This window comes from Urocitellus parryii, chromosome 3, assembly GCF_045843805.1.
Source record: "Urocitellus parryii isolate mUroPar1 chromosome 3, mUroPar1.hap1, whole genome shotgun sequence".
In the NCBI taxonomy this organism is placed as follows: Eukaryota; Metazoa; Chordata; class Mammalia; order Rodentia; family Sciuridae; genus Urocitellus; species Urocitellus parryii.
The window spans coordinates 38,111,236-38,138,631 of NC_135533.1; the positions used below are offsets into that span (position 1 = coordinate 38,111,236).

The window sequence follows — 27,396 nt, forward strand, 5'->3', positions numbered from 1 at the left end:
TTATTCTTAAGTCACACGAAAACAGCGCGGACAAACTTCATTAAGTCTAGGTTCCCAGCGGCACCGAAGTCTGCAAGCCCACACTCCCGGCAGCGCGCTTCCGGGCTCCAGCTCGGCTGGGAAAGGACGCCACGGTCAAGCGCGTACCCGGAGCACCCCCGCCCCTCCGGGCGCGCTCTGCGCAGGCGCAGGAGCAGGTTGCCGCAGCTCCCGGCTCAGCCGAGGCCTTCGCTGTCCCGCCCCTCCCCCGCCCATCTCGGCGGCTGCCGGACGCTCTAGGCCGTTCGCTCCCACCCCTCTAGCAACTGGGACTGCGGACTCCGTGACCCTGTCCTCGGGCCTATCCGGCCCGGAGCAGCCCGGAACTGCGCAGCGCCCCGCGTGCCGGTGAGCGACCCCGGACGTGCAGCGCCCAGGCCCCCTTCCTTTGCGGGGCCCAGCTGCGTGCCTCGCCAAGATCCGGGCCTGTCAAGGAGGTGGAGGAGGGGAGGCTGCGGGGAAGCAGGGCCCGCCGGATGTCGCGGCGCCGCGCTGGGCTAGTGATGAAGGTGTTGTCACCTCCTTTTACCCGCACCCAGCCTCCTGCCAGGGAGCTCCCGGCTTTGTCCACTCCTGGCGCTTGAGATTTGAGTCCAGGCCCCCACACCTCGAAAGGCCAGGTGGCCCTTGGTTTTTCTGTTCTTGAAACGGTTTTCTTTTCTTGCACACTTGCCTGGATCTTACGTTTAACCTTTACAGAGTAGCCTATGTCCTGGGTTTTGTGTATGGAGCTTTTTGAAAGGTGCTGATTTTCTTCGTTTTCGTGCCCTTTTGGAACTATAACCAGTTTATGCACAGAAAGATCACGATCTATTTAAATTGGAGTGTTGTATTCATCTTTTCCCCCTCTCTCGAAACAGAACCTGAGAACCATGTTGGTTTTTTTCAGCAAGAGACTGCGATAAAAATATTGAGCAGGAGGAAGGGAGAAAGGGGTCTGGCATTCCTTATGAAGCCAATAGGTCTCCAAGAATAAAGTGGTTAAATTTGTCAATGTTGTGAAGAAAATGTAGTAGGCAAGGCAGGGATTCTTAATACCTGGCAAAGTCTGGGCGATTGTCCAAACACCTGCCTAAAGCAGAATCAGTCAAGGTGGTGGTTACATTAGAATAGAAAACAGGCCAGGACCAAAAGCCACTTGGCTTGTCCTCTGAGTCATTTCCCCTAAGGCTTTCCAATAGGGTGCACCTTCCACCCGTGGTGTGTTGACAACCCAGAAAGGGTGCACCTGAAAGCTTGTTTTTGAGACTGATCCCAGTTCTGGTAGTTCCAAGACTCCAAGGTCACAGTAGGTGAGGACAGTGATGATTAGCATTCACCCCTGAACCACCTGTGGCTGGCAAGTGCGGTTTGGCCCTCACTTAATGTCAGTGAGCCAGATTAATACTTTTTTTGTTGTTTTTAAGGAAGCATGAGTCATTTATGTTTTGGAATTTATGTGGACAGTGTGTACATATTTTTTAATAATGAAAAAAATTTTTATTCCATTTTGTACAATTTTAAGCTTGTATTCAACTTGTATGATTTCTTCATCCTGCTCCTTGCATTATGAGTAATTTCAACAAATATGTGGTATACCAATTTTAGAAAGCAATTTTTTTTTCATACTGTGGGGTAATTTGAAATAGTGTCAGTTTTCCTTATTCAAATAAATGAGAATTTTTAAAAGAAATATATGTATGAATGTCTATAATAATCTGTACTTGGTCAAATTTAGTCAGAGTGGAATTGTGTTATTTTTTTAGTTTACTTTCCCATTTTATTTTTTTTCTCAAAATATCATCAGGTTGTATTAGGTGACTTTCAAAATTCTTTTTAGCCTTGAAATTGTATAAGCTTAACTGCAATGTTACTGCAGACGTTTTTTGGAGAGGTCCTAATAATTATTTATTTTTATTTGGCTTTTGAATTCATATTTTATTTTTTCCATGTTATTTTGATACTGTTATCCTAAAATTTTGAAGTTAATGTTCTCAATTTTGCTCCTTGTATTGGTAAATTATATTTAGTATTTTAGAATTTTAAATTTATAATATTAACTGCCAAGTGTTGAACAAAAGAAGAATATCTATGATTTGGAATTTTTTAGTTTTTTTGAGTATTCTCAATAAGAAATCTAACAATGGAAGCGAAGATTTCTCAGTAGTGTGAATTTTAAATGAGTAAAAAGTACTACTTTGAAATTACCTAGTGATACCTATAATAACTAGTTTCATTTCTCTAAAGCAGCTTTGGCCTTTAGTGCCAACTGGTTTGAAGGTAGAATGTGTCTTTGCTTTATTCTAAGAAAAGGTAGGATGTGTCTTTACTTTATTTAAGAAGGTGTAGACTTTTTTTTCTACATTTCTGAGGGCTGGGGAATATGGCTAAGTAGTAGAGTGCTTGCCTAGCTTGCCCAAGATCCTACGTTCTTTCCCCAGTAGCATGAAGAACTCTTTTGGACTCTAGTAAATGTTTTCCTTGTTTCAGACATTATTTTGATTGGGTTTAATTCTAATATGAAAAGAGTTTGAACTTTCTCTTCAAGTTTCTTTTGAAGTAATTAGATTAGCATAAATATCTCATAGAGTTTAAGTGTACTTTTTTTCCCCTGAGGTTTACTGTAAGATTTTTCTTTTTCATTAGACATGGGAAAGTCTCTTTCTCATTTGCCTTTGCATACAAGTAAAGAAGATTCTTATGATGGAATCACATCAACTGAAAACATGAGAAATGGACTGGTTAATAATGAAGTCCATAATGAAGATGGAAGAAATGGAGATGTCTCTCAGTTTCCATATGTGGAATTTACAGGAAGAGATAGTGTCACTTGTCCCACTTGTCAAGGAACAGGAAGAATTCCTAGGGGTATGTGTTGTTATATTATTTTTCCTTTAAAGAATGATTTTAGGCATTTGCTTGAATATTATAGAACCTCTGGGTCTAAGCAACTCAATTTTAAAAGCTTCAAAATTAAAGTTAAAACTGCTTATCAGTTATCCAGTCAAAAGGACACAGAGAAAAAAATATATATATATGAAGGTTCCTAAAACACTCTTGAAAATGATTTCACTTGTCCAGTAGTTTTTCTTTCCTGCTTTCTATTATAGCCATATGCATTGTCATTTCACTGAAAAGTTTATAGTGCTGTTTGCCATCTTTAGAGATCATATTGTAATTGCCTTGCAACATCGCTTATTGGAAACAATTTAAGTAATTTGGTGATCCAACATTTGTAATTTCATTACTTACTACTAAAGAATAGTAGTAAGTTGCCCATGTCCTAGTTAGCTATTTCCTAAAGGGAATTTCAAGGTATATGAAGTTGAGCGAAGTAGAGGAAAAAATTCAGTTTGTGGTGTACCATAGGCAAAGTCAGAGGGAAATGTGCTCATTGTAGACTATTTTAGTTGCTGTGGAATAAGTAAAAATAATAAAGGCACCTTGGGCTGTTTTTGTTCTCTGTGTGGTAAGTAGACATATGACCCTGGAGAGACACTGAAAGAAAGACAGATTAACAGTAGAAGTTATACCATAGTGTCTGAGAAATGTCTTGAGTTAGAGGTGAAATAGTTTACATTTGCATTGGCCAGTGAATACAATGGTTTTATCTTTTTGGGAATAATAGCTAGTTGAGAATAAAAGAATTTGTATGTGAAGAAATTAATGCACAAGAGATGGGGGGATGCTGTTTGAGCAATCTAGTTATGTTTCTGAGATGTGACCAATTTTGGCAGCTGGGCTGTAGTTTGGAAAGTCATCAAGCATGGCTCTAAATTTTTTCATCTGAGCAACAGAGAGAATGGAGTAGCAGCTTATTATAGCAGAGAAAAAAGAGTTGTGTATATTTGTCAGAACATGGATTAGGAGATCAGTTTTGGACATATGTGCTTGCAGATGCCTATTTGACATCAAAGTAATTACTTTTAATAAGCAGTTTTTACAAGGATCTAGAATTCAAGTGCAAGAACAAGCCTTCATCAGTGTGGATAGAAAAAAGAAAGGATCCTAGCAATGAAACCTGGGACATTGCAGCATTTTGAGATCAGTGACATGAGAAAGAATTTGTCAAGGTACACCAGGAAAGAGCATCTATAGTGGGAGGAGGAAGTTCCTGTGTCTGTGGTGTCCTGAAAGATAAGTGAACAAAGTGGACCAAGGAGGAAAGAGTGGTCAACTGTTAATGTTATCAAGTCATCAAGTTATATGAGGACTGAGAACTGACCATTGGATTACTGGTATGGAGGCCCCTGGAGAGCTTTAAAAGAGCAGTTTGTAAAAGCATATGTAATATGTGTAGAGTGCAATCAAGAGCATGTAGGAAAAGTTATGTGGAGAGAAAATTTGTTTGTTTATTTTTGACAAGTTTCGCTCTATAGAAAAGCAGAATAGAGAAGTAATAGCTGGAGAGGGTTATGAAGTTAGGAGTTGAATTGTTTTTTAAAGATAGATGAATAGTGGATGTTTGTATGCAGATGAAAGTGACCCATAGAGAAAATACTGGCAATGCAAGAGATGAGAGAAGTATTGGAACAGTGTGCCTAAGTAAATAAAAGTGATGAGAATCTAGTGCACAAGTGTAGAGGCTGTTTTTATAGGAGAATATAGGAAGCTTATTCTTAGTAATAAAAGAGAAAGTTGTGTTTGGACTTAGAAACAAGTAGTGGAGTAGATATTGCTAAATCAAAATTTTAAGGCGAGAGGTCTCTGAAATAAAGGATTTATTGAACAGTTATAGATTCTCCCAAAGGTAAAAGGACCTGTTCTGGGACAAATTCCCCAAGCCACCAGCAGCATGGATATATAGTAGTCAAAAAAAAAAAAAAAAAAAAGTATACTGGACCATAGGGCCAAGGTGTTTTATAATAAAATTTTGGGAGAAGAGACATAAAATTATTTATGTTGAATCTATATTAGCTGTAGATTTGAGGTCAGGACAACATAAAGCAGGCAAAATCCTGGGATAGGATGATAATCTAAAAAGAGAATTTTTTACTACTTTGTGGTTGGATAGTTCCTAAAGCAGAATAAAATGTGGCCTTGATAGATAATCTTCACCATAAGGAAAGGAATGTAGAAAGGTTTTTATTGTTGATTTAGCTTGATTCTGTGAATTAATGTGAACTTCTCTTATTTCTTTTCTCTTCATTCTCTGGCCTGTGACTTAATTTAGGGCATCTCAGAATTCTTATCAATATGGTAATAGAGGCTTGTGAAAGTTCTGTTCTATTTACATATCATGAATCAAGAATAACGATGAGAGAGAAAATATTAAAGATTTGACTAAAGTTGAAATTATGAAATTGTGCTTTTAAAAAGTTGTATTGAGGGTGTGAATTAGGGAAATACAGTATTAATTAATAAAAGTACACACACACACACACACACACACACACACACCACACAAAGTCTCTGATTTGGTTATCTGAATGACAGCAGAAAAACATGTTGCTGTCTCTCTTTCCTGAAACTCTTTTGCTTTAGAGGTTCTTGTACTATTCCACTTGAAAATAAAAATGGATATATTCTAAGTCTCAAGCTTTAAGAGGTCACTGGTCTCATTACTAATCTCAAGTGGTCCTTAATGATACTAAGAATCATACTATATTTCTCTCATTTCTTTTCTTTTTATTCTCAAGCCTGTGACTCTATTTCCCTAATATATGATTTTCAATCATTGGGTTCATTTTGACATAAATATACATGTATGAAATTTAATTTGTTCCATTTTAGTCCCTGTTGCTTCCTCTTCCCTTTACTCTTCCTGTACTCTACTGGTCTTGCTTCTATTTAGTTATGTATTTATGTTTAATTGTTGCTTTATAAATATACATAAAGGTGGCATTTGCTGTGGCATATTTATACTTGCACATAGTATAATTTTGTCAAATTCATTCCACTTTTTCTTTTTCTCAACTCTCCTCCTTTCTCTGCAGTCTCTGTCTTCCACTGGTTTTCCTTCTATACTTATGGTATCTGTATCTGATCTCTCCTATTTTTCCCCCTTGCTTTGTTCTAGTTTCTGCATGTGAGAGAGATAACATTCAACCCTTGACTTTTGAGTCTGGCTTATTTCACTTAGTCTGATGTTCTCCATTTCCATCCATTGATAAATGCCATAATTTCATTCTTCTGTATGGCTAAGAAAATCTCTACTGTATACACACACACCTACATATATATACACACACATACATATACAGTAGAGATTTTCTTAGCCATACAGAAGAATGAAACTATATATATATATATATATATATAATCACATTTTCTTAATCCATTCATCTATTGGAGGGCTCCTAGGCTGGTTTCATAACTTGGCTATTGTGAATTACACTACCATAAACACTGATGTGGCTTTATCACTATACTATGTCACCAAATCAGAGTCTTAATGGGAAACAGTGGAGTTGAGGGAAGGCCTGGTAAATTCTGATCATTTGAAAGCTAGGACTTTTTAGATTTTTTTCAGTGGATAAAAGAGTAACAGAGCCTTCATTATTATATATTTTTATTAGCTAAATATCTAATGTGAAAAAGTATGGTACACTTTCGCTGTATACTTTTTTGAAAATTTGGACAACTGTTGACTAAGAAATGAGATGGGAGCCAAATGGTATTCTGGTCTTTCCAAATCAGATTATAATGGAGTATCACTATTTTTATTTAATCATGTTAATAAATCTCTAAATCTGCTTTTACTTTAAGGGCAAGAAAACCAGTTGGTGGCATTGATTCCATATAGTGATCAGAGATTAAGGCCAAGAAGAACGTAAGTGCTTATGAGAAAATGTCAATGCTTTCTGTTTTTTTTTATCTTTTTATTTTCAAATTATGTATAAGTAATTACTCTAAGACTACTAAGAGGAAAGATGTTATGACTTGTAAAGTTATTCCATCATATGCTTCATGTCATTGAATACAAAAGGATTCCTATCTGGGCAAGGTCTGAAAAGCAGCATGGTATCTCCATATTCTCAAGTCTCTTATTAAATCAGATTTAGAATAATAGTAGGAAACACATACACATCCTTTTTATCCAAAAATGGGTAATAAGGTGTTCCTATCAACTACAAATAAAAATGGGTATTCAAACTATGGTGATGACAAGGAACCAAACATGCTTAGTAGCTATGTGGCAGTGGTAATAGGAAGTGAAAGGGAGTTCCTAAGAATCCTGATGTACAGAGTAAATACTTGATACTTGCCCCCAAAGAAAAGAACCCAACTCAGAATACTTTCAAAAATAACTTGTTAAAATGAGAACACTGTACATGCTCTAATTTGGAGAGAGTTCAAAAATGCCATAGAGGTCTTGAGAAAATCATAAGGTACTAGACCATCCTCAGTCCTCCAAAACCTTAGACGACCTCAACAGAAACTCTTATGAAAGGAAAGACATACATTCTAAGGAAAAGGGAGGAAAAAAAACATACATACACACACACACACACACACACACATGTTGGGTTGGGATCCACTTCATGCTGGGCAGGAACTAAGAATAAGAGAAAGGTTTCAAATACTAGGAAGTGAATCATAGATCTATGGAGGTGAATATGCATGGAAGCCATCTGTTTAATGGAGATGAGCAGTGAACCTAGAACCCTGTCCTATCTCCATCTCCCTACATGAAACATTGTTTTACAACTAAAAAAATTTTCTTATTTAAATTTGAACAACAGGGATGGAACCCCCCAAATTGCTAACAGGTAGTAAAAGCTTGTGGAAAAGATGAGAACTTAATATAAAATGTACTATAAAAATTAAGGAAAATATAGCAGCTAAATGACAGAACTGTCTAAGTCAGAAATTAAAAAGCTCACAAATGTGATAACTAAACAGTAGGAGAATGTGAACCATATAGACCCTTTAAAATAATTAGAAAAATATGTTCCCCCCCAAAAAAAACTAGAAGAACAAAAGTGCAAAAAGATATTCTAAATAGTGAAGTAAGGGAAATTGAGAATAAACAGGGGTAAATGAAAGCATATAGACAAATTAATGAGAAAGATTTGAGAAAAAAATTCCATAGAATATAAAGAATATTGAACATGCATGTCATTAGAGCTCCTACAAAGAAGAAAATCAAAGAAATACAACTGAACAAATAACTAAAGGTTTAATTCAGGAAAACATTCCAAAGCAAAAGAAGACATGACCCTACATATTAAAAAGACATGCCACCATCCTGAAAATAATTCAAACTAATAAAGTTTTTAGATTTTAAAGATAAAAAAAGGGCAAAAATCTCTTTTAACATTCAGGCAGAATGATCAATTAATTCATTAAGGGTACAACAAAATTGACACATTACTTCTTGATGACAGTGTATTGAATAAATAAGCTGAAGCATAGAACATTTAGTAATTATGGAAATAAAATGAACCAAGAATTTTACCAACAGTCAATCTGACCCTTTATTATAAAATGTATGTGACATATGAGGATGTAAACAATTTGGGTTAAAGCATTTATAACCTGAGAGTGGGAATATTTTTCCAACTATGATTTAGAGTCCAGAAGTGATGAAAGAAAGATAAATAAATTTTAAACAGTGTAGATAAACTTTTACAAATTGAAAACAAAATGTTAATTAAAATTAAAACACAAATGGCAAACTAGGAAGTAATGTCTGCAAATCATCCACAGAGTTTTAAAATTTGAGAAGAAAAGGGCCAATTACCAAAAGAAAAAAGAGCAGAAGCTATGAACAGCTATTTCACAAAAAAAGAAATGCAGATGACCTTTAAATTAAAAAAAAATGTTCAATCTTATTCATAAAAGAAATGCAAATTAAAACTACACTGAGACACTATTTGTATCAGATTGGCAAAAGTACAAAATTTAGTCAACATATTTTGTTGGCAACACTAAGGGAAAACACATATACTCATCCCTTCTAGTGAATGGGAATTTGGCATTATCTAGCAAAATTACTTATGCATTTACTCTTGGGCTCCTGGAAAAATTTATTCTATAGATAGTTGTCAAATATAGTATATGGCATTTGCACAAATTATTCAATATGCCAATGTGTAATAGAAACAACAAAAGTAGCCAATAATAGAGAACTAGTAAATTATGCTACATTTACACAGTATTAGAATGGAAAAAAAGGGAGAACTGTGTAAAATCCAGAACAAATTTTTATTTGAAAACACATATACATTTGCTGTCTGAGGAGGCCTCAGGGAGCCAGTGTGCCTTTTGATTTGCACAGCCACACTTCTGGATGTCTGCGACTTCTGCACCAATGTCCAGCCCTCAGTAAGTCTTCATGCCCCCAGAGTAAGCTAATTCTTCCTTCTTTGGTTCCTGCAATTAAATCCAGTGGTCTTAATCACTGAGCCACATCCCAGCCCTTGGAGACAGTCTGGCTAAATTGTCCAGGCTCACCTACTATTGCTGCAGTCCTCTGGGGATTACAGGCTTGAGCACTGCCCACCCTGGCCTCAGCTAATTGTTCACATGAAGATAAGACTAGCATATTGAGTTGCCAGTGGGGGTAGAGAACCCTGGTCTCATGGACCCTATTAAGCTACTAGGAAGCCCACTAAAGAGGACATGCAGGAGTGAAATGGAAATGTAGTTTCCCCTAGAAGCATTATTACTGGGTACCCCTAACTCTAGCCTATTTTCAATATGCCTAATTTCTAGTGGCCAGTGGGTTTGACATTCATGTCCAATTGGGGAAATGTCCAAACCTAACCCTCCCTCGACTACAGAGGGAATTCAGAGATTTACAGACTTTTCAGTGTTGTCTGGGTTCCCTGTGCCTTTGATTCCCCCTTTCCAAAGGGCCCCCAGGGGAGACTGGGGGTATGGGGAACTGCCAGAGGCTTAGCCATTGTTGAGATCTGCTTGGGAAGGTGGCTCCCTGCACTGGACTGGACATCCTCTGACCTGGGCCAAGTAGTTGGCATTGCAGGCAGGAGCTACAACCCAGCTGAACATTGTCTTTAATAAACTGTTTTCTTGGGAAAAAAAAACAAACAACATATGCATTGATAAATGAAAAATGATAAAATTGGTTTACCTATTCACTTTGAAGAATGAGCAGGTAAGCAAGTAAAATCTGTGTGTGTGTGTGTGTGTGTGTGTGTTGTTTGACCTTTGGAATTATGTACATATGTATATTACATGTATGCATACATATTTATAGTTATCTATTATTTGCATATATATGGTATGTATGTGTATCTACATATTGTACATTAAAGTTAAAACACATAACTTGAAATCATTGTATTTCTTGGGAGCAGGGAGTACCCAGGATTGAATTCAGGGGCACTGAACCACTGGGCCACATCCCCAGCCCTATTTTGTATTTTATTTAGAGACAGGGTCCCACTGAGTTGCTTAGCGCCTCACCATTGCTGAGGCTGTCTTTGAACTGGTGATCCTCCTGCCTCAGCCTTCTGAGCCACTGGGTTTATAGGCAGCCGGGCAAGGCACAGTGAAATTATTGTATTTTGAATGTTACTTTTTAATGATACATTATAAATATCTAAGGGAACCACAACAAATGTTAAAATGTATTCAATAGTTGCATTGTTAGGAGTACTATTGATATAATTTTGAAATTACTATACATAAAGCAAATAAGTAAGTATGTAAATGCCATTAAGGAACAAGATTTTCAGCATAAAAGCAAAAAGATACAATCAAATAAATTGGCTTTCCACTTCTGAAGAAGATGGAATAACAGACTAGATTTATCCTCCTACCTGAAATAACTAAGAAACTGGATAAATACATGAAATAATACTTTTACACTTGACATCAGACAGCACAGGACAGTCATCCCTAGAAAAAAGAAAACAAATGTGCTAAGCCCTATAATTGTACTAATTGTCTGGAAAGAGGTTCCAGACTGCAGCACAAGAAAAGGAACCCAGACAGAGTGTAGCAGTCTTCCTGGTGCAAGAAGCTGGTGCTATGTGAGTCCTGGAAGCAAGATCACTGGAGCAATCAGGGCAGAGCAGCAGAGGGTGGAAAGCTGCAGAGACTGCACTTAACTTGCTGCTCAGTTTTCATCAGTGTAGTATGTCACAAAGTCCCTGAACCTGGGGAAGACCACTCTGTAGAAGCAGAGAAAATAATCTGCAGAGCTCACACCAGAAAGGCCAGAAAGTTGTTTCAACTTGTATTAAAATAATATTATTTTAGAAACAACTTTGGGTCTTTATTTGCATATGAGTTGAAGTTATGTTTGAGGCAGTTATGAAATTATTTATTTATTATTCTGGCTATATACTTTAGCTATATTATTTAATCCTCAAAACCTATAGATTTTAAAGTAAAAGAGTAAATTACTTTAAATGGTGCAGGTAGGGAATGGAGGTAATTAAATTCTAACTTGATGCCACATATACCACACAACTTCATTAACACTATGTAACTACCAGGATTTTCTTGCTTTCTCTAGGATCATAAGGAAAAACAGTACTGATTAATTTTATAATAAAGATCTATATACATTGTCATGAAATAGCCACATTCTCAATTTGGAATGAAATATTGCATGAAATGTTATTTTATTGTCCCATAAGCTTCAATATTTGCTATGGTTTAAACTGAATATGCAAAGTAATTTAGAACACTGGTTCATATATTCACAACTACGGCTTACTTATAGGCCCTAAGCACTAAATTGATTCTGGTGGACTCATCTGCACACAAGTAATTAAAAATAAAACAGTATTGTATAGAAAATCCATTGAGTTTCAGATTTTTTTATCATGTTGATTTTAAACTCTTTTTATATTTCTTTTAGGTATTTGAGTGTATTATAGGTACTATAAACATGTATTCAAAGTACTTATTAGTAATCCAATAGTGATCACTGCCCTACTCAGACTGAGAAAGTCCAAAACAAACGAGTGATAATTGGTTTGTTTGCTCAGTATATTAGCATGGATTTAACAGTAAGTGGCAAATTTTTATTTACTTGGTTTTTTTTTAATAAACCATTTTGCGCTTTTTTTTCTGTAAGCAACTTAAAATACTGAAATAAAAAAGAATACATCCTCAGGAGGCTCTTTTGAGGTACACAAATATTAACTTCATCAAGGCATAGAATATTTTGGGGGAGAAGAAACTGGAAGAAAAGATAAAATGAATTTTTTTGTTATGACTAGAATATAAAGAAGATGAAATAAGTGACTTAAGATGAATAACAAGGGACTTTTAGCAGAGGAATCTATATTGAAAAAATCAGGAAATTTGGATCTCTAAGTTAAGAGGATAACCTTGAAGAAAAAAAGGAAAATTTCTTGTGTGGAGATTGGAAAGAAAATCAGAAGAGACATTTCTAGGGCATTAGGAGGATAGCAAAGGCAGGTGTTTTAGCCTTTTTTTTTTTTTTGCGGGGGGGTGGGGGCTGTTTTTTCCCTTGCCCTTGTCTTATACTGCTTAATATTATCTTTTTAATTCATTTCAAAAAACAGTGTAACAACATCTTCAAAGCCAATTAGACTAGTGTAAGCAATATTTTTTAAACTGAGTTTATAAATATTTTGGCATGAGGAAACTCAGAAGACTGATCATATTCGGTGAGATTAATGGGACAAATCGTTATATATTTATTTTTAAGAACTTCATAGGCCGATCTGATGAGCTGTGACTTTAGGGGATCTTAAGATTGTGAAACTCCTATGTGAAAACTCTGCTTCAGTGTAGTGAGAAGGAAATCTTGAAATCTCTATTTCTATAAAGCTCCTAAGCTTGATTCTAATATGAAGCATGTTAGGGAATCACTTTAGTAAATGGTCTATTGTAAGCCTGAAATACCATTCTCCAAAAGGGTAAATTCATCTTCTAAGGAGAACATTTTAGACTCAGAGCAATTCACCCCAATAGTTTTAGGGTATGAGAATATGGTAAAAGTATACATGTTTTCTTGCCCAGTGTGATATATGGAAGAAAAATTCAAGTTGAAAATCTCTTTCCAAACATTATGTTATATAATTTTTGATTCTCATACATTTAAATATTCCCCTTTGCTTTTCAGAAAGCTGTATGTGATGGCATCTGTGTTTGTCTGTCTGCTCCTTTCTGGATTGGCTGTGTTTTTCCTTTTCCCTCGCTCTATCGACGTGAAATACATTGGCGTAAAATCAGCATATGTCAGTTATGATGTTCAAAAGCGAACAATATATTTAAATATCACAGTAAGTACAAATTTGTATTAAAAATATTTTACTTCATTTTTTATCTTGTTAAGCAGGACCTTTAGTATTGAGATAATATTTGTTAAATGTGACACAGGCTGATTTACTTTTTGTTTGTCTGTGCTATATTGACCCTTCTCTATCATGTCTGATTCTGCTGAAAATGCCCAATACTGGCAATTCTGTGTATACAGAATTATTTGACATTTGGAGATTTCTTTCGGAGGGTACAATAAACTGAACAATTTCTGACAAAGAAAAAAAGAGTCTTAAAAATAATTTACTTTTCAACATTTGATTCCAAATAGATCCAAGCAAGGTATTAACATAGTTGATTCAGTAGATGTAATAAATATACCGTTTCCACTCCCTTGCATTTTGGGAAATATGATTCTCATTATTTTAGTAGATCATATATTTATTGTGTTTAAAGTACAGATACATATAGCTCTTTGATTTCTCTGTCATGTGTTGGTATATGTGAAAATGTTCTCTGTGTTTCCCAGTACAGTACTTTCAAAAGAAACTTTTAGCCTCCCATTCCCAAAATAAAGAAATCAGATTGGGTCATCTGTTTTTTACACATTAATATTTGTTTAAAAGGAGCCAGGATTCCTTATGCCATATTTGTACATGCATATAACTTGATCTCATTATTATGTATAACTATAACGCTTCAGTGTAAAATAAGTATCTTAAAATAAATAACTAAAATAAAAAGAGCATAGATTGCTATCCCTGTCATTAGAAGGGAATGTATATATTAGTCATGTATTTCATAGTCATTTATATCTTCAGGCCCAAGGTGTGTCAGTGTGGCAGTAATCTGCTTGGTTGTGACAGTGGAATTGGTTGATTTTCCTTGTAGAAACAAGTAGTTAATGTTGTGGCAAATGACTGTTGTAGTACTTGGGAGGAGAAAGTTTTGGAGGGATAGAGAGTAAAGGGGAATAGCATGTTAAAATGGTATTGCTCCCTAATTACAGGGAAAAAAAAAAAAAAGAACTCCTATGGATCCATTTATCCTCATTGCTTAATATCAAAAGTTGATAATCTGAGGGCTTAAAAACAAACTATATCTTTGGGAAAAATATGTATGTGAATAAAACATAACAAGGCTAATTAAATTATAAAGAATTATATATGGGTGGGAAATTATTGTTTATCATTTTCCCATTTTAATAGCCCTTTTGTACAAGGAAGATATTTTTCTTTTTGTAAACTGTTTAAAAAAGTACCCAGATTTTTTTGGCCTGTTTCAAAAGTCTGCTCTGGTATTAAATACTGCAAATAAATAATAATAAATAATAAAAAAGTGACTTTAAAAAAATTTCAATGTATTTGAATAAGAACATGATATTTTAGTTTAAATAATCATGTAGGAATTCACACATTTAGGGATACTGCCTCATAATTCAATTAAGAAAAATTGAACATTTAATAAGAAGAGCACTATTTAGATGAAATTAGGCTTCACTAGCAGGCACTAAGATAAGAGGCCAATAGGTTCCATAACAATATTTTGAAAAGCAGAATTATATTGTATTTTAAAAAAATAAATAGAAATGTAAGTAATGATATATATACTACTTTTTTCTTCCTTTAGTTAATGAGGATATAGAAAAAAAGCAGTTTCTCTTACTATACATAAACAATATAGATTACTTCTATGATCCTATGATATTTGGGGCTTCTCCCCAGCACCAAGTAGGCAGTCAGTGCTTGTTTTAATCAACTTTTTTACTGCTGTGACTAAAAAACCTGGGCAGAACAAATGTAGATGAGGAAAGGTTTATTTAGGGGCTTATGGTTTCAGAGGTATCAGTCCATGAGAGGCTGGCTCCATTCCTTGGGGTGTAAGGTGAGGCAGGACATCATGGATGAAGAGTGTGGCAGAGAGAAGTAGCTTACATGATGAATAGGAAGCAGAGAAAAAGACTCCACTCATCAGACAGAAATATATATCCAAAGTCACCCCAGTGCCCACCTCCTCCAGCCATACCCCACATGCCTCCAGTTACCACTTGGTCAATACTGTCAGGGATTAATTTGCTGATTAGATTGAGGCTCTCAAAACCTAATCATTTCCCCTCTGAATCCTCTCACATTGTCTCACATATGAGTTTTATGAGGATACCTCACATACAAACTGTAACAGTGCTGCAAAGGATACCAGAGGATACAGACTCTACCTGGAGTCAGATGTCACTGGTTGAAGGTTTAGTCCCACCAGGCTGCTCCCCACTTCATATGTCAATTGCTGTTAATTTGGGGTTCCCACAACCCTCTGCTTGGGTCAGATTTAATAGCTAGAGCAGCTCATAGAACTTGGGGAAACATTAAACATATAGTCACTGGTTGACTATAGAGGATATTTTAAAGCATGTAACTAACCAGCCAGATAAAGAGATATATAGGAGTCTTGGAGGTTCCAGTGAGCAGGACTCTGACTCTGAGGAGTAGGAGTGCACCACCCTTTGTACAGGATGAGTACATTTCACCTTCCTGTAAGCTTCCATGTGTTCTTATATCAGTAATGCCTTGAGCCCTATTCTTTTGGTCTCTTATGGAGAATTCATTACATATGCATGATTGAAGATGGACAGTTTTGATTGGACAAAATGGATATGAACTGAATGAGGAAACCCAACAAGACCTGTGTGTTCAAATTCTGCTTGGCCTCTCTGAGCAGCACCCCTTTATCCCAGGGATGGTGCAGACCCCTTCTGAAGTTAGGGTCTTATGATCTCTCAGACAAGGTGAATTAGAGAATTTCCTAATGGCCATCTCCAAGACATAGAGGCAGGGGAAGATTAGAGAATGATTTTAGTTTCTGTGACTAACATTAGGAAAGAAAATTCCACTTTCTACATTCTGCCATGGGGAAAAGAAGGAGCCCGTGAAAGGTGGGCAAGGGAAGGTCAAGAAAGAGATTGTGCCTTCTGAGGCCTGATGCGTCCTGGCATTGAAACAAAAGACTCTTTCACCTTTATTGCTGTGAAGCTTTTTCACAGCTGCTTCAGGGAGCAAGGATAAAAGGACAAATACTTTAACCATGTGGTTCTAGCATTTAGGAAATAACAAGGGCTATGCCAGGAAGAGTGGGTAAAAATCAAAAAATATATGTCATAATATCATAGTCACACTTACTGTCTTTATGCGTATGAAACTATGTAATTGTTATTATTAGACATTTAAAATTCCTATGACATATAAAGATTTTTACTCCTACTGTAACATAGTTAACTATAACATCTGTATATTTTCTGACAGTGCATACATACATTCACATATTACATATTCATTATATTAACAGTTGTTGTCATTCTCTTATATATTTATATATAAAGGACACATACACACATGCATACACATGCACATTTTAACTGAGAACACACCACATTTTTCCATATTAAATTGTCACATGTAGTCCTTTGTGTGAATTTTATTATTACAAATATTTATCCAGAAAACATCTTTGTGCTTAAACTTTGTTTCTATTTCAGGTTGTTTCTTTAGAATAAACTACTGAAAGTAAATTTGTCAGTTCAAGATCATAGAAAGTTTAAGACCTCTGATTGTTATTTTTATTTTAAAGCTGATGATTGTTCACCCATTTGACTTAGAAATTAAATCAATCCTTACTGCTTTCAGCACAAAAAAAAACTGCTCTGTAGCCAAGCACTGTTGCATAGGTCTGCAATTCCAACAACTTGGGAGTCTGAGACAGAAGGATCTCAAGTTCATAGACAGCCTCAGCAACATATCAAGACTCTGTCTGAAAATAAAGAGTTGGGGGTGTAGCTCAGAAGCAGAGTACCATAGAGTTCTATCACCAGAGACTGCAAAAAAAAAAAAAAAGAAAAGAAAGAAAGAAAGAAAGAAAGAAAAAAGATTGAAAAAAATCTTCCCTGTAGTACCAAATTGTCGTTCATCCTATTATTTTATTGTTGTTTTTTTTCAACGTTTATCGTTGTGTTTTCTAACACTCCATATATCTTTTTCTAAGTCTCCTAGTATTTTTGTTTTCAACTTGTTTTGCATCATTTTTCCTTTTAGTATTCTAATGACAATTATGGACACTTGTAACAAAAAAACACATAAACCAACATTATTTTGCATATAGAGAGGGTTCTAACGTTCTCTTCAATCCCATTTCTTAGTCTGCTTCAGGAGATCCATTGACCTCAAATTAACCACCCCTTTCCTATTGTCTAGAAGTGAAATTGACATGAATACTAACAACTTAATAAGTAACAAAACTTATATCTGCCATGTTATGGAATCTTAAAAAATTTCCATTATGATTATAAATATAATAATTTAATGAAAATATAAATATGATCATCGGTTGCTAATCTCTAGTACATCCTTTTTTAACTCTTTTTTTACTAAGACTGATTTCTGTCCACTTCTCCCATATTATAGCTTTCATTTCTTTCTCCAGATTGATATTAATATAGATACAGATTTACATGTTTAGATTAAAATTGTTTTAAAACATAATATTTTTCCACATTTTTATACACCTTGGTTTTCTCACTTGTTAATACATTGTGGAAATAACTTCTTATCTGATTTAGATTTAATCCATTCATTGTGATGGCTACATAAGATTTACATAAATTTTGTTTATTGCTAGATTATTTATCAAAAAAGCTGTAACACTTCACATTTAATATTTACCAGTAATGTAAAAAGAAATCTTTGACCATATCCCTAATAGGAATAGACTTCATCACTTTCTACAAATTTTACTAGCCTGATGAATATAAAGTAATATTCTGTTTTTACTTAAATCAACTTTTTCCTGACTATAAATGAATTTGAAAATTTTAGATTTGTCCTTTTTGATATGTTTATGCATCTCCTTGTATGACATTTTTGTTTTTTATTTTTAGTTTGACCTTTGTATTTTTTTCCATCCAAATTTTAAGGGCTTCTCGTATATAATAGATGATAACTATTGCTATTTGCCTTATAAATATTTCTTCTATATTTATTATTTCATGTCTGTTGATTTTGTTTATGGGATCTTTTCCTATTCCTGGTTTGAATGTCTTACTTATTATCTGTCATTTTTTAGCTTAATATTTTTCTTATTTTCCTTGGCTAATTTCTAAAGTAATTTGAGATTATCATTGTGAATTAGAAATGAGGAAACTAACCCCAGCTGTCATATAAGTACAGGAATAATGCAACCACATTTGTCTACAACCATGCTTGAATCTAACCTATGTCTTCATGGTGAGCTGGTATAAATGCCCATTAGCATGTGAAGTTAACATACCAATTTCCTTTAAACAAAAAAGTTTATTTCAATACTGTTTAACATTCTAAGAGGCCATCTTATATTTAATACAGAAATACTAATATAGTTGGTGGAAACATGTATGAAAGTTAGTAAAAATGTGGGTGAAATTTTTAAATTATTTTTGTTGAATTTTGCTAAGACCACAAATACATTTTCTTGCATTCATTGTTCCACATTCTACATATTTTCTGAGGCCGTTTTTTAAAATTTTTATTATAGGCATAAATACTCATGCATAAAGCCAAATAATCAGTTCATTTAATGTTCTTTGACATTTTTTGGTGATACTATTCTCCCTTTCGATAAATGAAGCATAGCCACAGCTGAAGTTATTTACCTTGTTAATTTTTAATGCATATTTGTTTTTTCAAGTAAATGTACAATTTCTGCCTCCTTTCTTTTGCAGAACACATTAAATATAACGAATAATAACTATTATTCTGTTGAAGTTGAAAACATCACTGCTCAAGTACAGTTTTCAAAAACAGTTATCGGAAAGGCACGCTTAAACAACATAACCAATATTGGTCCACTTGATATGAAACAAGTAAGTCTCACTTATGAAATACTTGGAATGAGTTACACCAGTCTCAGCCTTGTCTATCATATTATGTGGGAAGGGGGGCTGCAGATTTCTTCAAAAACTTGATTTTGTAATGTGTTACATGGATAAGATAAAAATCTTAGAATCAAGTTCTTCAGAAGGAAGGTTTCTAATTCATTGAACTTTTGACATATATTTGAAGTTTTTATGTTTGGATCCAATTCTCTGTTGATTCTTTACCCTTTTATTTATTTTGCCTTTCAGATTGATTATACAGTACCTACTATTATAGCAGAAGAAATGAGTTATATGTAGTAAGTTTTGATTTTTATAATTTATTATTAAATCTATATATACTTTTTCTTTTAAAATTTCTATACCCTTATCTGTTAACATGACATTTTGCAATATTTCTTCTGGCCTCTCATGTCATTTTTTTCATCTTCCTGTCTGAACATAAATAACATTTATGTATATATACCTATATAGATGAAATTTATTTTTTTATTTTTTAGCATCATATTAGGGGATCATATATGTCACTTTATACTTTTAGTCATTATGTTATAAAAAACATAGTGTCATATTAATGTGTTAGTATAGTAAGATTAAAAATATTGATTTGAAGTTCTAAAGCTTTTAAATTGGGTATAAATGGTTAATAAGTTTTCTTAAATAAAAATAATTAATTATAAATTTCATCATCTTTTGATATATAATTTCTGGGTAACTAGCAAACTGGTTACTAAAATGTTAAAAGGTAAGCAAAATGTAAAAGTAATTGTAGCACACATTAAAACAACTGTATAAATTCAGTGATGAATGCATAAATATATTTAGAATAAAAAGGCATGAATATATAAATCATTATTTAGAACATAGAAAATGTCAATCAAAATATACTTCTTAAATAGTATTCTTAATAATATCTCTGCTAGCTTTAACACAGAAAAATTTTAAATTTGTAATGTATTAATTTATGTATTCGCTTTTTAATTTCTTTAACAGTGATTTCTGCACACTTATATCCATCAAAGTGCATAACATAGTACTCATGATGCAGTAAGTATAAGTATTTTCTTGAAAAAGATTTTTTATAAAAATTTTAGATTTATACCATTAGCTTATATTATAAACAACATCTTTACAAATGCCATCTCAATAGAGTTTTAAGTCTTTACAAAAATGATATATAATTAAATATTAGCACACTTAACAAACTAGGATATGGTTGTTCTGAGAAATAATGAAGAATCACATGGCTACCGAATAGTGAATCTGTGTTATAAGAGCTCAGCTGGGTGCGGTGGCACATGCCTGTAATCCCAGTGGTTTAGGAGGCTGAGACAGGAGGATTGCAAGTTCAAAGCCAGCTTCAGCAAAAGCGAGGCACTAAACACTCAGTGAGACCGTCTCTAAATAAAATGCAAAATAGGGCTGGGGTGGTCAAGTGCCCCTGAGTTCAATCTCTAGTACTCCCTGCCCCCCCTCCAAAAAAGGAGCTCAGAAAAATGGCAGGGTTTGGAACAGGGAGAATGAAGCTCAACATCCAATTCCTTGGTACTTTGATAAATGATCTCAAACAGCAACAAGGAGAAGTAATGTTATTACTTTAGAAAATGGATGTTCTAAGCCAATAAATATTGTTGGCTATAAGTTTGCTATTTTGGCTATTAATTAATATTTGATTAACATGTTTCTTATGATGAGGGAACTATATATTATTAAACTTAAAGATAACTATTTTTAAAATATTCATTATATGTATTTATTTGCATACAGCTTGCTCAGATAGCTCTTTTTGTGTGTCCATGGGGGACATATTCTCTAAGACGATCATGTTTACAACATTATCATTAATCAAATAATATTTCCCTGGAAAAGATATTTATGTGTAAAATAGTCTTACTGTAGAAAACCTTTTCATATAACTATTGAACATTTCTCCCTGTTTATTTTATTTTTAGAGTTACCGTGACAACAACATACTTTGGCCACTCTGAACAGATATCCCAGGAGAGGTACCAATATGTCGACTGTGGAAGGAACACAACTTACCAGCTGGGGCAATCTGAATATCTAAATGTTCTTCAGCCACAACAGTAAAAACTGAAGGAAGTGAAACTAGAGAAGACAGTATACTCAAATATTTTCCAAACTCTCAAGAAGGAGGTATTTCCTAATAGGAGATCTTAAGTTGAACAAACCTAAAGTTTACACTTCTATTTTAAGAGTTTGGTTAAAAGTATGTGGACTTGAAATTATTGCATCTCTCCATTCTGTGTTAATGATATATTTGTATCAGGATCTGTTACTTGAATATGAATTTACTGATTCGGTTTCTTTTCCCCTGACACAAAGGGAAAAACTGAGACTTCTATACTATACTTAATAATTATTTAAAAGTCATAGCTCCAATTCATACCTTTACTGACAACATGACATTGGTGATAAATATAATTTGAGAAACTTATGTTCTGAATGTTTTTATAGAAAATTACTGAAAGCCTATTATTCATGGAAAACTTTTAAAAATACTCATTTTTTCATATTTTATAAATTCCCATTACTACATGGTAGTATTTCAACTACACAGTATTTTGGCTTTTAGCTAAATATTTTTAGCGTTTAATTTGTTGAAATTCTACTCATTTGCATGATTTTGTCTTATTTCAAACTAGTGATTGCCTAATACTTACCAACCAAAATAATCTTTGCAAAATTCTGCACCTAAAATTATTAAAAACTTCTGAAGTGTTTCATGTGTCTTCCCTTATTAGTTATAGTTTTGTGAAATTTTCCTGTGATCTTTAAACATAGTCCTTTAATGTACAATATTGTAAATAAACTATGCATGGCTTTTTATCAGGTTTAATAAACATCAAATGAAGTGGTACAGATTCAAAATTTAAGCAAGTTGATCATAAAAATAAATAAAATAGGAAATGAAATTCAGAAACCTATACAGTGTGAATAGATACCAATTATATGTTAGATCTGGCATAAAACAGATTTGAAATAAACTATTTTGATGCTTCACTTTTTTTATGTTGCTTTCCATACTAAAAAAAAATGTTGCAGACACTTTTCACAACTAATAGGTACCCAGTTGCCAATTTTATGAATGTTGTAGACATGGAAATTATTTCTTTGATAGAAATTATTCAAGAAATTCTGCCACTAAATAGCCATGGCTATATAAAAATAAAACCTATATTATGGTTTTAAAAATCTAATCATTTTGCACATCACATGGATATGATACCTTCTAGCAATTCCATTTCTAAAGTTAGATGCTTTTGGTTTTAGTTTTATTTAAAATTATGTTCACATATAAATTATTGGTATGTTCATTTTGCTGTTTTATATTTCCAGTACCATTTTCCATTTGGTCTTTTTGCCTTTTAACTTTCCAGGTTCTAAGGAACTTTTAAATACATACCACTAAGCATAGAGCTGAGTATGATGCCAAAAAATGTAAATGGGTAGAGGTCGATTTTTTTCTGTTCCCTAGTGACAGAAATCAGGTTTCCCTTCCCCCATCCCCAAGTGCCTAGCAGGTTTGAAACAGCCTGTTCTTTCAAGTATTAAATATAAACTTTAATTGTTTAATTCTGACCTTTAAACACACTCAGGTCTCCCCTTAGCTATCAGATCATTTACTCCAAGTTTTCTTGAGTAGACATTTTAAGTGGGTAGAATATTTCTTTTCTTTTCTCTTTTCTTTCATTCATTCTTTCTTTCTTTTCCTTCTTTCTTTCTACCACTTATTCTTTTTTTATTCCATTGTTAACTGGGCCATTCTTACTTTAATCCCAGATCGCCCATTTAAATTTATTCAGACTTTCTAGTCAAACCCAGTCTTTACTTTCATTTTTCTTCTGCTGTGTTTTCTCCCATTTTCCTAGAACCCACATACTTCTCTGATATTGATTCTGTTTGTATGTTTTTAAATTATTCTCCTTTTACTTTTCCACATTCTCTCATTTTGACATAATTTATTTCTATGAATGACCTAGGCCCCCTTTTGCATCAAACATTCTAATCCTTTGACTTCAAAAATTGCCAGTATCTATAGGAGGGATTCTAAATCTGTTTCTCCATCCCTGACCAGCTTCACATTTAGCTACTAAACTAGAGATATAGTATTCCTTGGCCCTCCATGTGGAAAAAAAAATTTTTTTGCAGAACTTTTATTACTTCTGTTTGTTCCACCCTGCTTTTGTGTTCCCTTTACATCAGTGTCACCATTCATTTCTTCAGAGTCATTCTTTAGATATGCCTCATATGATAATCAGTTCTGATTTTTCTGCTCTACATGTTTTAACTTTGGAAGATTACAGAGTGTAAATTAAACAGATTTTTCAGATGGTTTATGACTTATCCTTCTTAGAGTACAAGCATAGTATCCCCTGAAGAAGCAAGAAAATGGAAGAACATTTTGTACGATTTAATTTTTAATGTCTTTTCTTTGCTATTTAAAATGAAAACTCTTTGTTGTACCTAGTTTCAATGGAGATTGAACCAGGAAAAAAAAAAAACCCTAGAATTTTAAAAAAGCAAAAAGACCAGTAGAAGACAAAAATAAAATCACTATGACTATGTTCAGAGAGAATTGAGTAACTATAAGAATAAGCCTAGAACAAAACAGACTGTAAATTAATAAAATTACAGGAGAGGTAAAAATATAGCCATAAAAAACATCAATCTGGAAATAATGAATGAAACTTTTAGTTTTTCTTAGGTCAGTGTCCAGTGTGGTTTCTTACACACTAGAATAGGATAGGTATTAATATATTTTTATAATTGCTCTCAAACCTTACCCAGGGACATGATAATGATATTACAACATTTTTCTAATGTTTTCAGGAATAACTTAAGTTACAATTTAATAGTTAGGTCATTCTCACAAACTCCAACACTGTAATAAAGCCTTTATGTGTCAATATTATGTATATTACACATTTGCTACTTTTAGCCCTCTTTTGCAGTTTTTCTTAGATCATATTCCAAAGGAAGATGATAGGATCCTCACCTAGAAGCAAGAGCAGCATGGACATATTGAGGGACTTACTATGAGATCACATATTTAGTACATAATTTAATTGGGGCTATACCTGGTTATTCTGTGTCTCACCTCTATGCCCTATCATTTAAAATGTTCATTGGAAAGCTCTACTTACTCAGGTTAGTGGGATGAAAAATTAAGAGAAAAGTTCACTTGGTTAATAGTGACAATCAAAATAGTACTGATGAAATAAGATTATGGTGACTTTAAGTTGTTCCCTGAAATATTTTAAATGAGGATATTTAGAGAATATTCTACAGCTTAATTTTTTCATTAAGATTTAATGCTCCTTGATCATTCCAATAAAGATAAAACTGACATGGTATCAGTAAATTATGTATAAATAATGGTGATTATTGCATTTGACATTTGAAATAAGAACAGTATGAAAATATTAGATACCAGATAAAATTTTTAAAATTGTTAAATGACCATCTTTACTGTAGTATATAACATTTAAATGACTGTAGTTTTATTTATGTGTAGGTTTTTGTTTGCTTAAGCTAATGAGGTCATTACTTTCTCTAAAAAATTTCACAAAAACAAAATATAACTCACCTCAGATCCTCTGGTGTATAGTTTGGAAATGACAGTGCAATATAAAAATAGGTAGGAAGTAACTGTCAAACATAATATAAGTAACATATTAGGAGACTTGAAACTTTGGCCTAATGAATCTTTTGTGGTTCTTAGCCTTATTATTGCAATATAATTATGGATATTTCATTGAAGGCCATGTATCTAACTCTCCCCCACCATTTTCTTTATTTTTCAAAGTAGTTAGAAAAAACAGTTCTTTATATAATAATTTTTCTTATTTAAGAAAATCGCTTCAGTTAGGTACTTTATAAATGATGTAAGTTTCTTAATTTTCCAGTATATACCAATCTTCTTTAATAAGCAATATGCATTGAACATCAAGTTACTAGATTATAACGAAAAGGTCACTTACCATAATGTCACCAGGTAATGCTTTCTAGCTCACAGTAACTAGAAGCAGCAACTACTTGGCTCAAATGCATCTAAAAGTAATTAGTTTTATTTCTCTCTCTTTTTTGTAAAATCAGATTTTAAATGAGATGTTTATTGTAAACCATTTTATTTTTAAGAAAAAAATATGTGCTCAAAATGGTGGGATAAAAAGACTGTTAAATATTTCTTTAAAATTTTTATTGTCACATTAAAACAACATATGTTTGTGATGTGCCTGGATCAAAATTTAACTCCTGTATTCCAGATGTACTTATATCAAAGTAAAAACTTTCAGTTGTCATCTGAAACCTCTGATTAGAATGAACATTTGTGTATTTTTGTGCTTGTTAAGAAAACAAATTTCACAGTGGCTTTTTGAAATTTATCCTTAATTTGGATAAAATCAACTGAAATAAAGTCACTATAGGGATAAAAAATGGTAGTTTCCATTTTTTGAACTGCTCGTACAATTATGTCTATAGTTCTTTTTACACACGTTTAGCATAGATTCTAAATTGAAGAACATAGTAAGCTCTGTATTTAACCCTAAAAATATTTCATGAGTTAATTTACCTAATATATGGCAAGTTTTTCATAGCTAAATCTAACTGTTCTAGAAGGAAGTTGTTGCCTTCTATTTAATTACATTAATTGAAATGTGTTTAAGAGAAATGTTTTCAGCATATTTTGTATACTAAAAAAAAGAATTAGTATTGGGCCAATGGCGCAAAGGTAATATTACTACCATGTAGACTATTACAGTTCAAAGTGTCCCACTTCCCCCAGAATTTTAGAAACTAGAAGTCTGGGAGATATTGTATCAGCTATGGTTGGGTGATTCTAAGTACTAAAAGTGCTATTTATCTTCTAATTGTTGTGTGAGGTGGAACAAATACCAAGTTGCAAAAGATCCAAAATTTCATTATGTAATGGCTGGTTTTAGATGTAAGATAACAGCAGGCCATGTCTTTGTATTTTATGTTACATTTTCTTCTAGAACTGAACTAAAAAAGATTTTGGACAATGATTTGGAATGCTTGCTCGTTCACATGACCCACTTGGTCAGGTATTGCAATGATGGTATTATTAGAGTTTAACCCTCAATTCTCATTGTGAAATATATTTGGCATTTATACTTTGTTTATATTATGTAGTGACCTCCATCATAGCATATTTATTAAATTTACTAATCGAGTAATTCTGTAATTATAACTATTACTGCTATTCATGTAATAAACCATGCTTATTGATAATAGCAAATGAATAGAAATGCCCCCAAATCCTATTTTTTTAATTCAGTTGTAACTGTCACTCTTGTAATTGTGTATGACAAAATGAAATTTATAAAAAATTTTAGCATGAAAAATAAAATTTGTATCAGTCAAATATCTTGGTTATGCTTTTGAAATCCCCTTTGCATAAACAAATGAGTGGAGATACTGAAAGTCCATTTTTAAGTTCTTTATAATCTTTATAGTCCTTGTTGAACTCCATTTCAGCCTCATCTTTCACTTCTATTTCTTTCTTTCACTTAGCTTTCAATCAGTTATCAAATTTTATCGGTTCTATCTCTGTAATATCTCTGGAATCTCCTACTTGAAATCTCTGTTGCTGTGGATCCCTTATTTTCGGAAAATAAAGCCCAAGTCCTTACTCCAATATTAAGAACTTTGCATTATCTAAGTTCACATCTTACTTCTTATTGCCCCTAACTTGCAACCCAAGACAAACTGAGATGTTCAGCATTCTTTGGAAACAGTAGTTTTCTTATCCCTTTGCCAATTCTGTGTCTTATTTCATATAAAATTATTTGAGCATTTCTTTTTGTCCCAATGCCCACAATTCACATCTCACATCCCACACCTCCCTGCCTCTCTACTCAAGGGTTTGCTTTAAAAAAAAAAAAAAAAAAAACATGTACTTTTAAAGAAATTACCTAATCACAAATAAGATTATGTTTTTGAACCCCAAAATTTTTATTTTAAACTGACATGAAACTTGTTTTAAAGTTTTGTTGTAATCACCATTTACTAAAACACCTTTTGTCAACTTGGGAGTTCATGGCGCTTTTTCCTTTCTTTTTGTATTTTTTTGGTGGTACTGGGATTTGAACCCAAGAACCCAGGACCTTGCACAGGCCAGGCAACCACTGAATTACATCCCAGTCCTTTTTATTTGTTTTTTTATTTTGTTTCAGACAGTCTCACTAAATTGCCCAGGATGGCCTTTAACTTGCCATCTTCCTACCTCAGCCAGGATTAGATTGTGCCCACCAAACCCAGTTTAGAGTTTGTGTTATAATAAT

The 27,396-nt window shown here is 33.6% G+C and overlaps 1 protein-coding gene across 3 annotated transcripts; it reads left to right on the plus strand.

Moving 5' to 3' along the window:
* The first annotated feature begins 242 nt into the window (after nucleotides 1-242).
* Nucleotides 243-25,584, plus strand: Tmem106b (transmembrane protein 106B). Of its 3 annotated transcripts, none has more exons than XM_026397251.2 (8): nucleotides 243-387; nucleotides 2,665-2,886; nucleotides 6,727-6,790; nucleotides 13,034-13,193; nucleotides 18,914-19,054; nucleotides 19,316-19,365; nucleotides 20,060-20,113; nucleotides 21,019-25,584. In XM_026397251.2, the coding sequence occupies exons 2-8, from the start codon at nucleotides 2,667-2,669 to the stop codon at nucleotides 21,155-21,157; spliced, it is 828 nt and encodes a 275-aa protein (XP_026253036.1). In that variant the 5' UTR covers nucleotides 243-387; nucleotides 2,665-2,666; the 3' UTR covers nucleotides 21,158-25,584. The 3 variants fall into 3 exon arrangements, with proteins under 3 accessions (XP_026253036.1, XP_026253037.1, XP_077652082.1); XM_026397252.2 differs by lacking the exon at nucleotides 243-387 and adding an exon at nucleotides 426-659; XM_077795956.1 differs by lacking the exon at nucleotides 243-387 and adding an exon at nucleotides 714-781.
* The last annotated feature ends 1,812 nt before the right edge of the window (nucleotides 25,585-27,396 follow it).

What these genes read in the sequence shown, in the direction of transcription:
- Tmem106b (XM_026397251.2), top strand. Translation starts at nt 2,667, where the DNA reads ATGGGAAAGTCTCTTTCTCATTTGCCTTTGCATACAAGTAAAGAAGAT. An exon ending in AGATTAAGGCCAAGAAGAAC is followed by an intron (nt 6,791 to 13,033) that starts GTAAGTGCTTAT and finishes TTTGCTTTTCAG; the next exon opens with AAAGCTGTATGTGATGGCAT. An exon ending in GTCCACTTGATATGAAACAA is followed by an intron (nt 19,055 to 19,315) that starts GTAAGTCTCACT and finishes TTTGCCTTTCAG; the next exon opens with ATTGATTATACAGTACCTAC.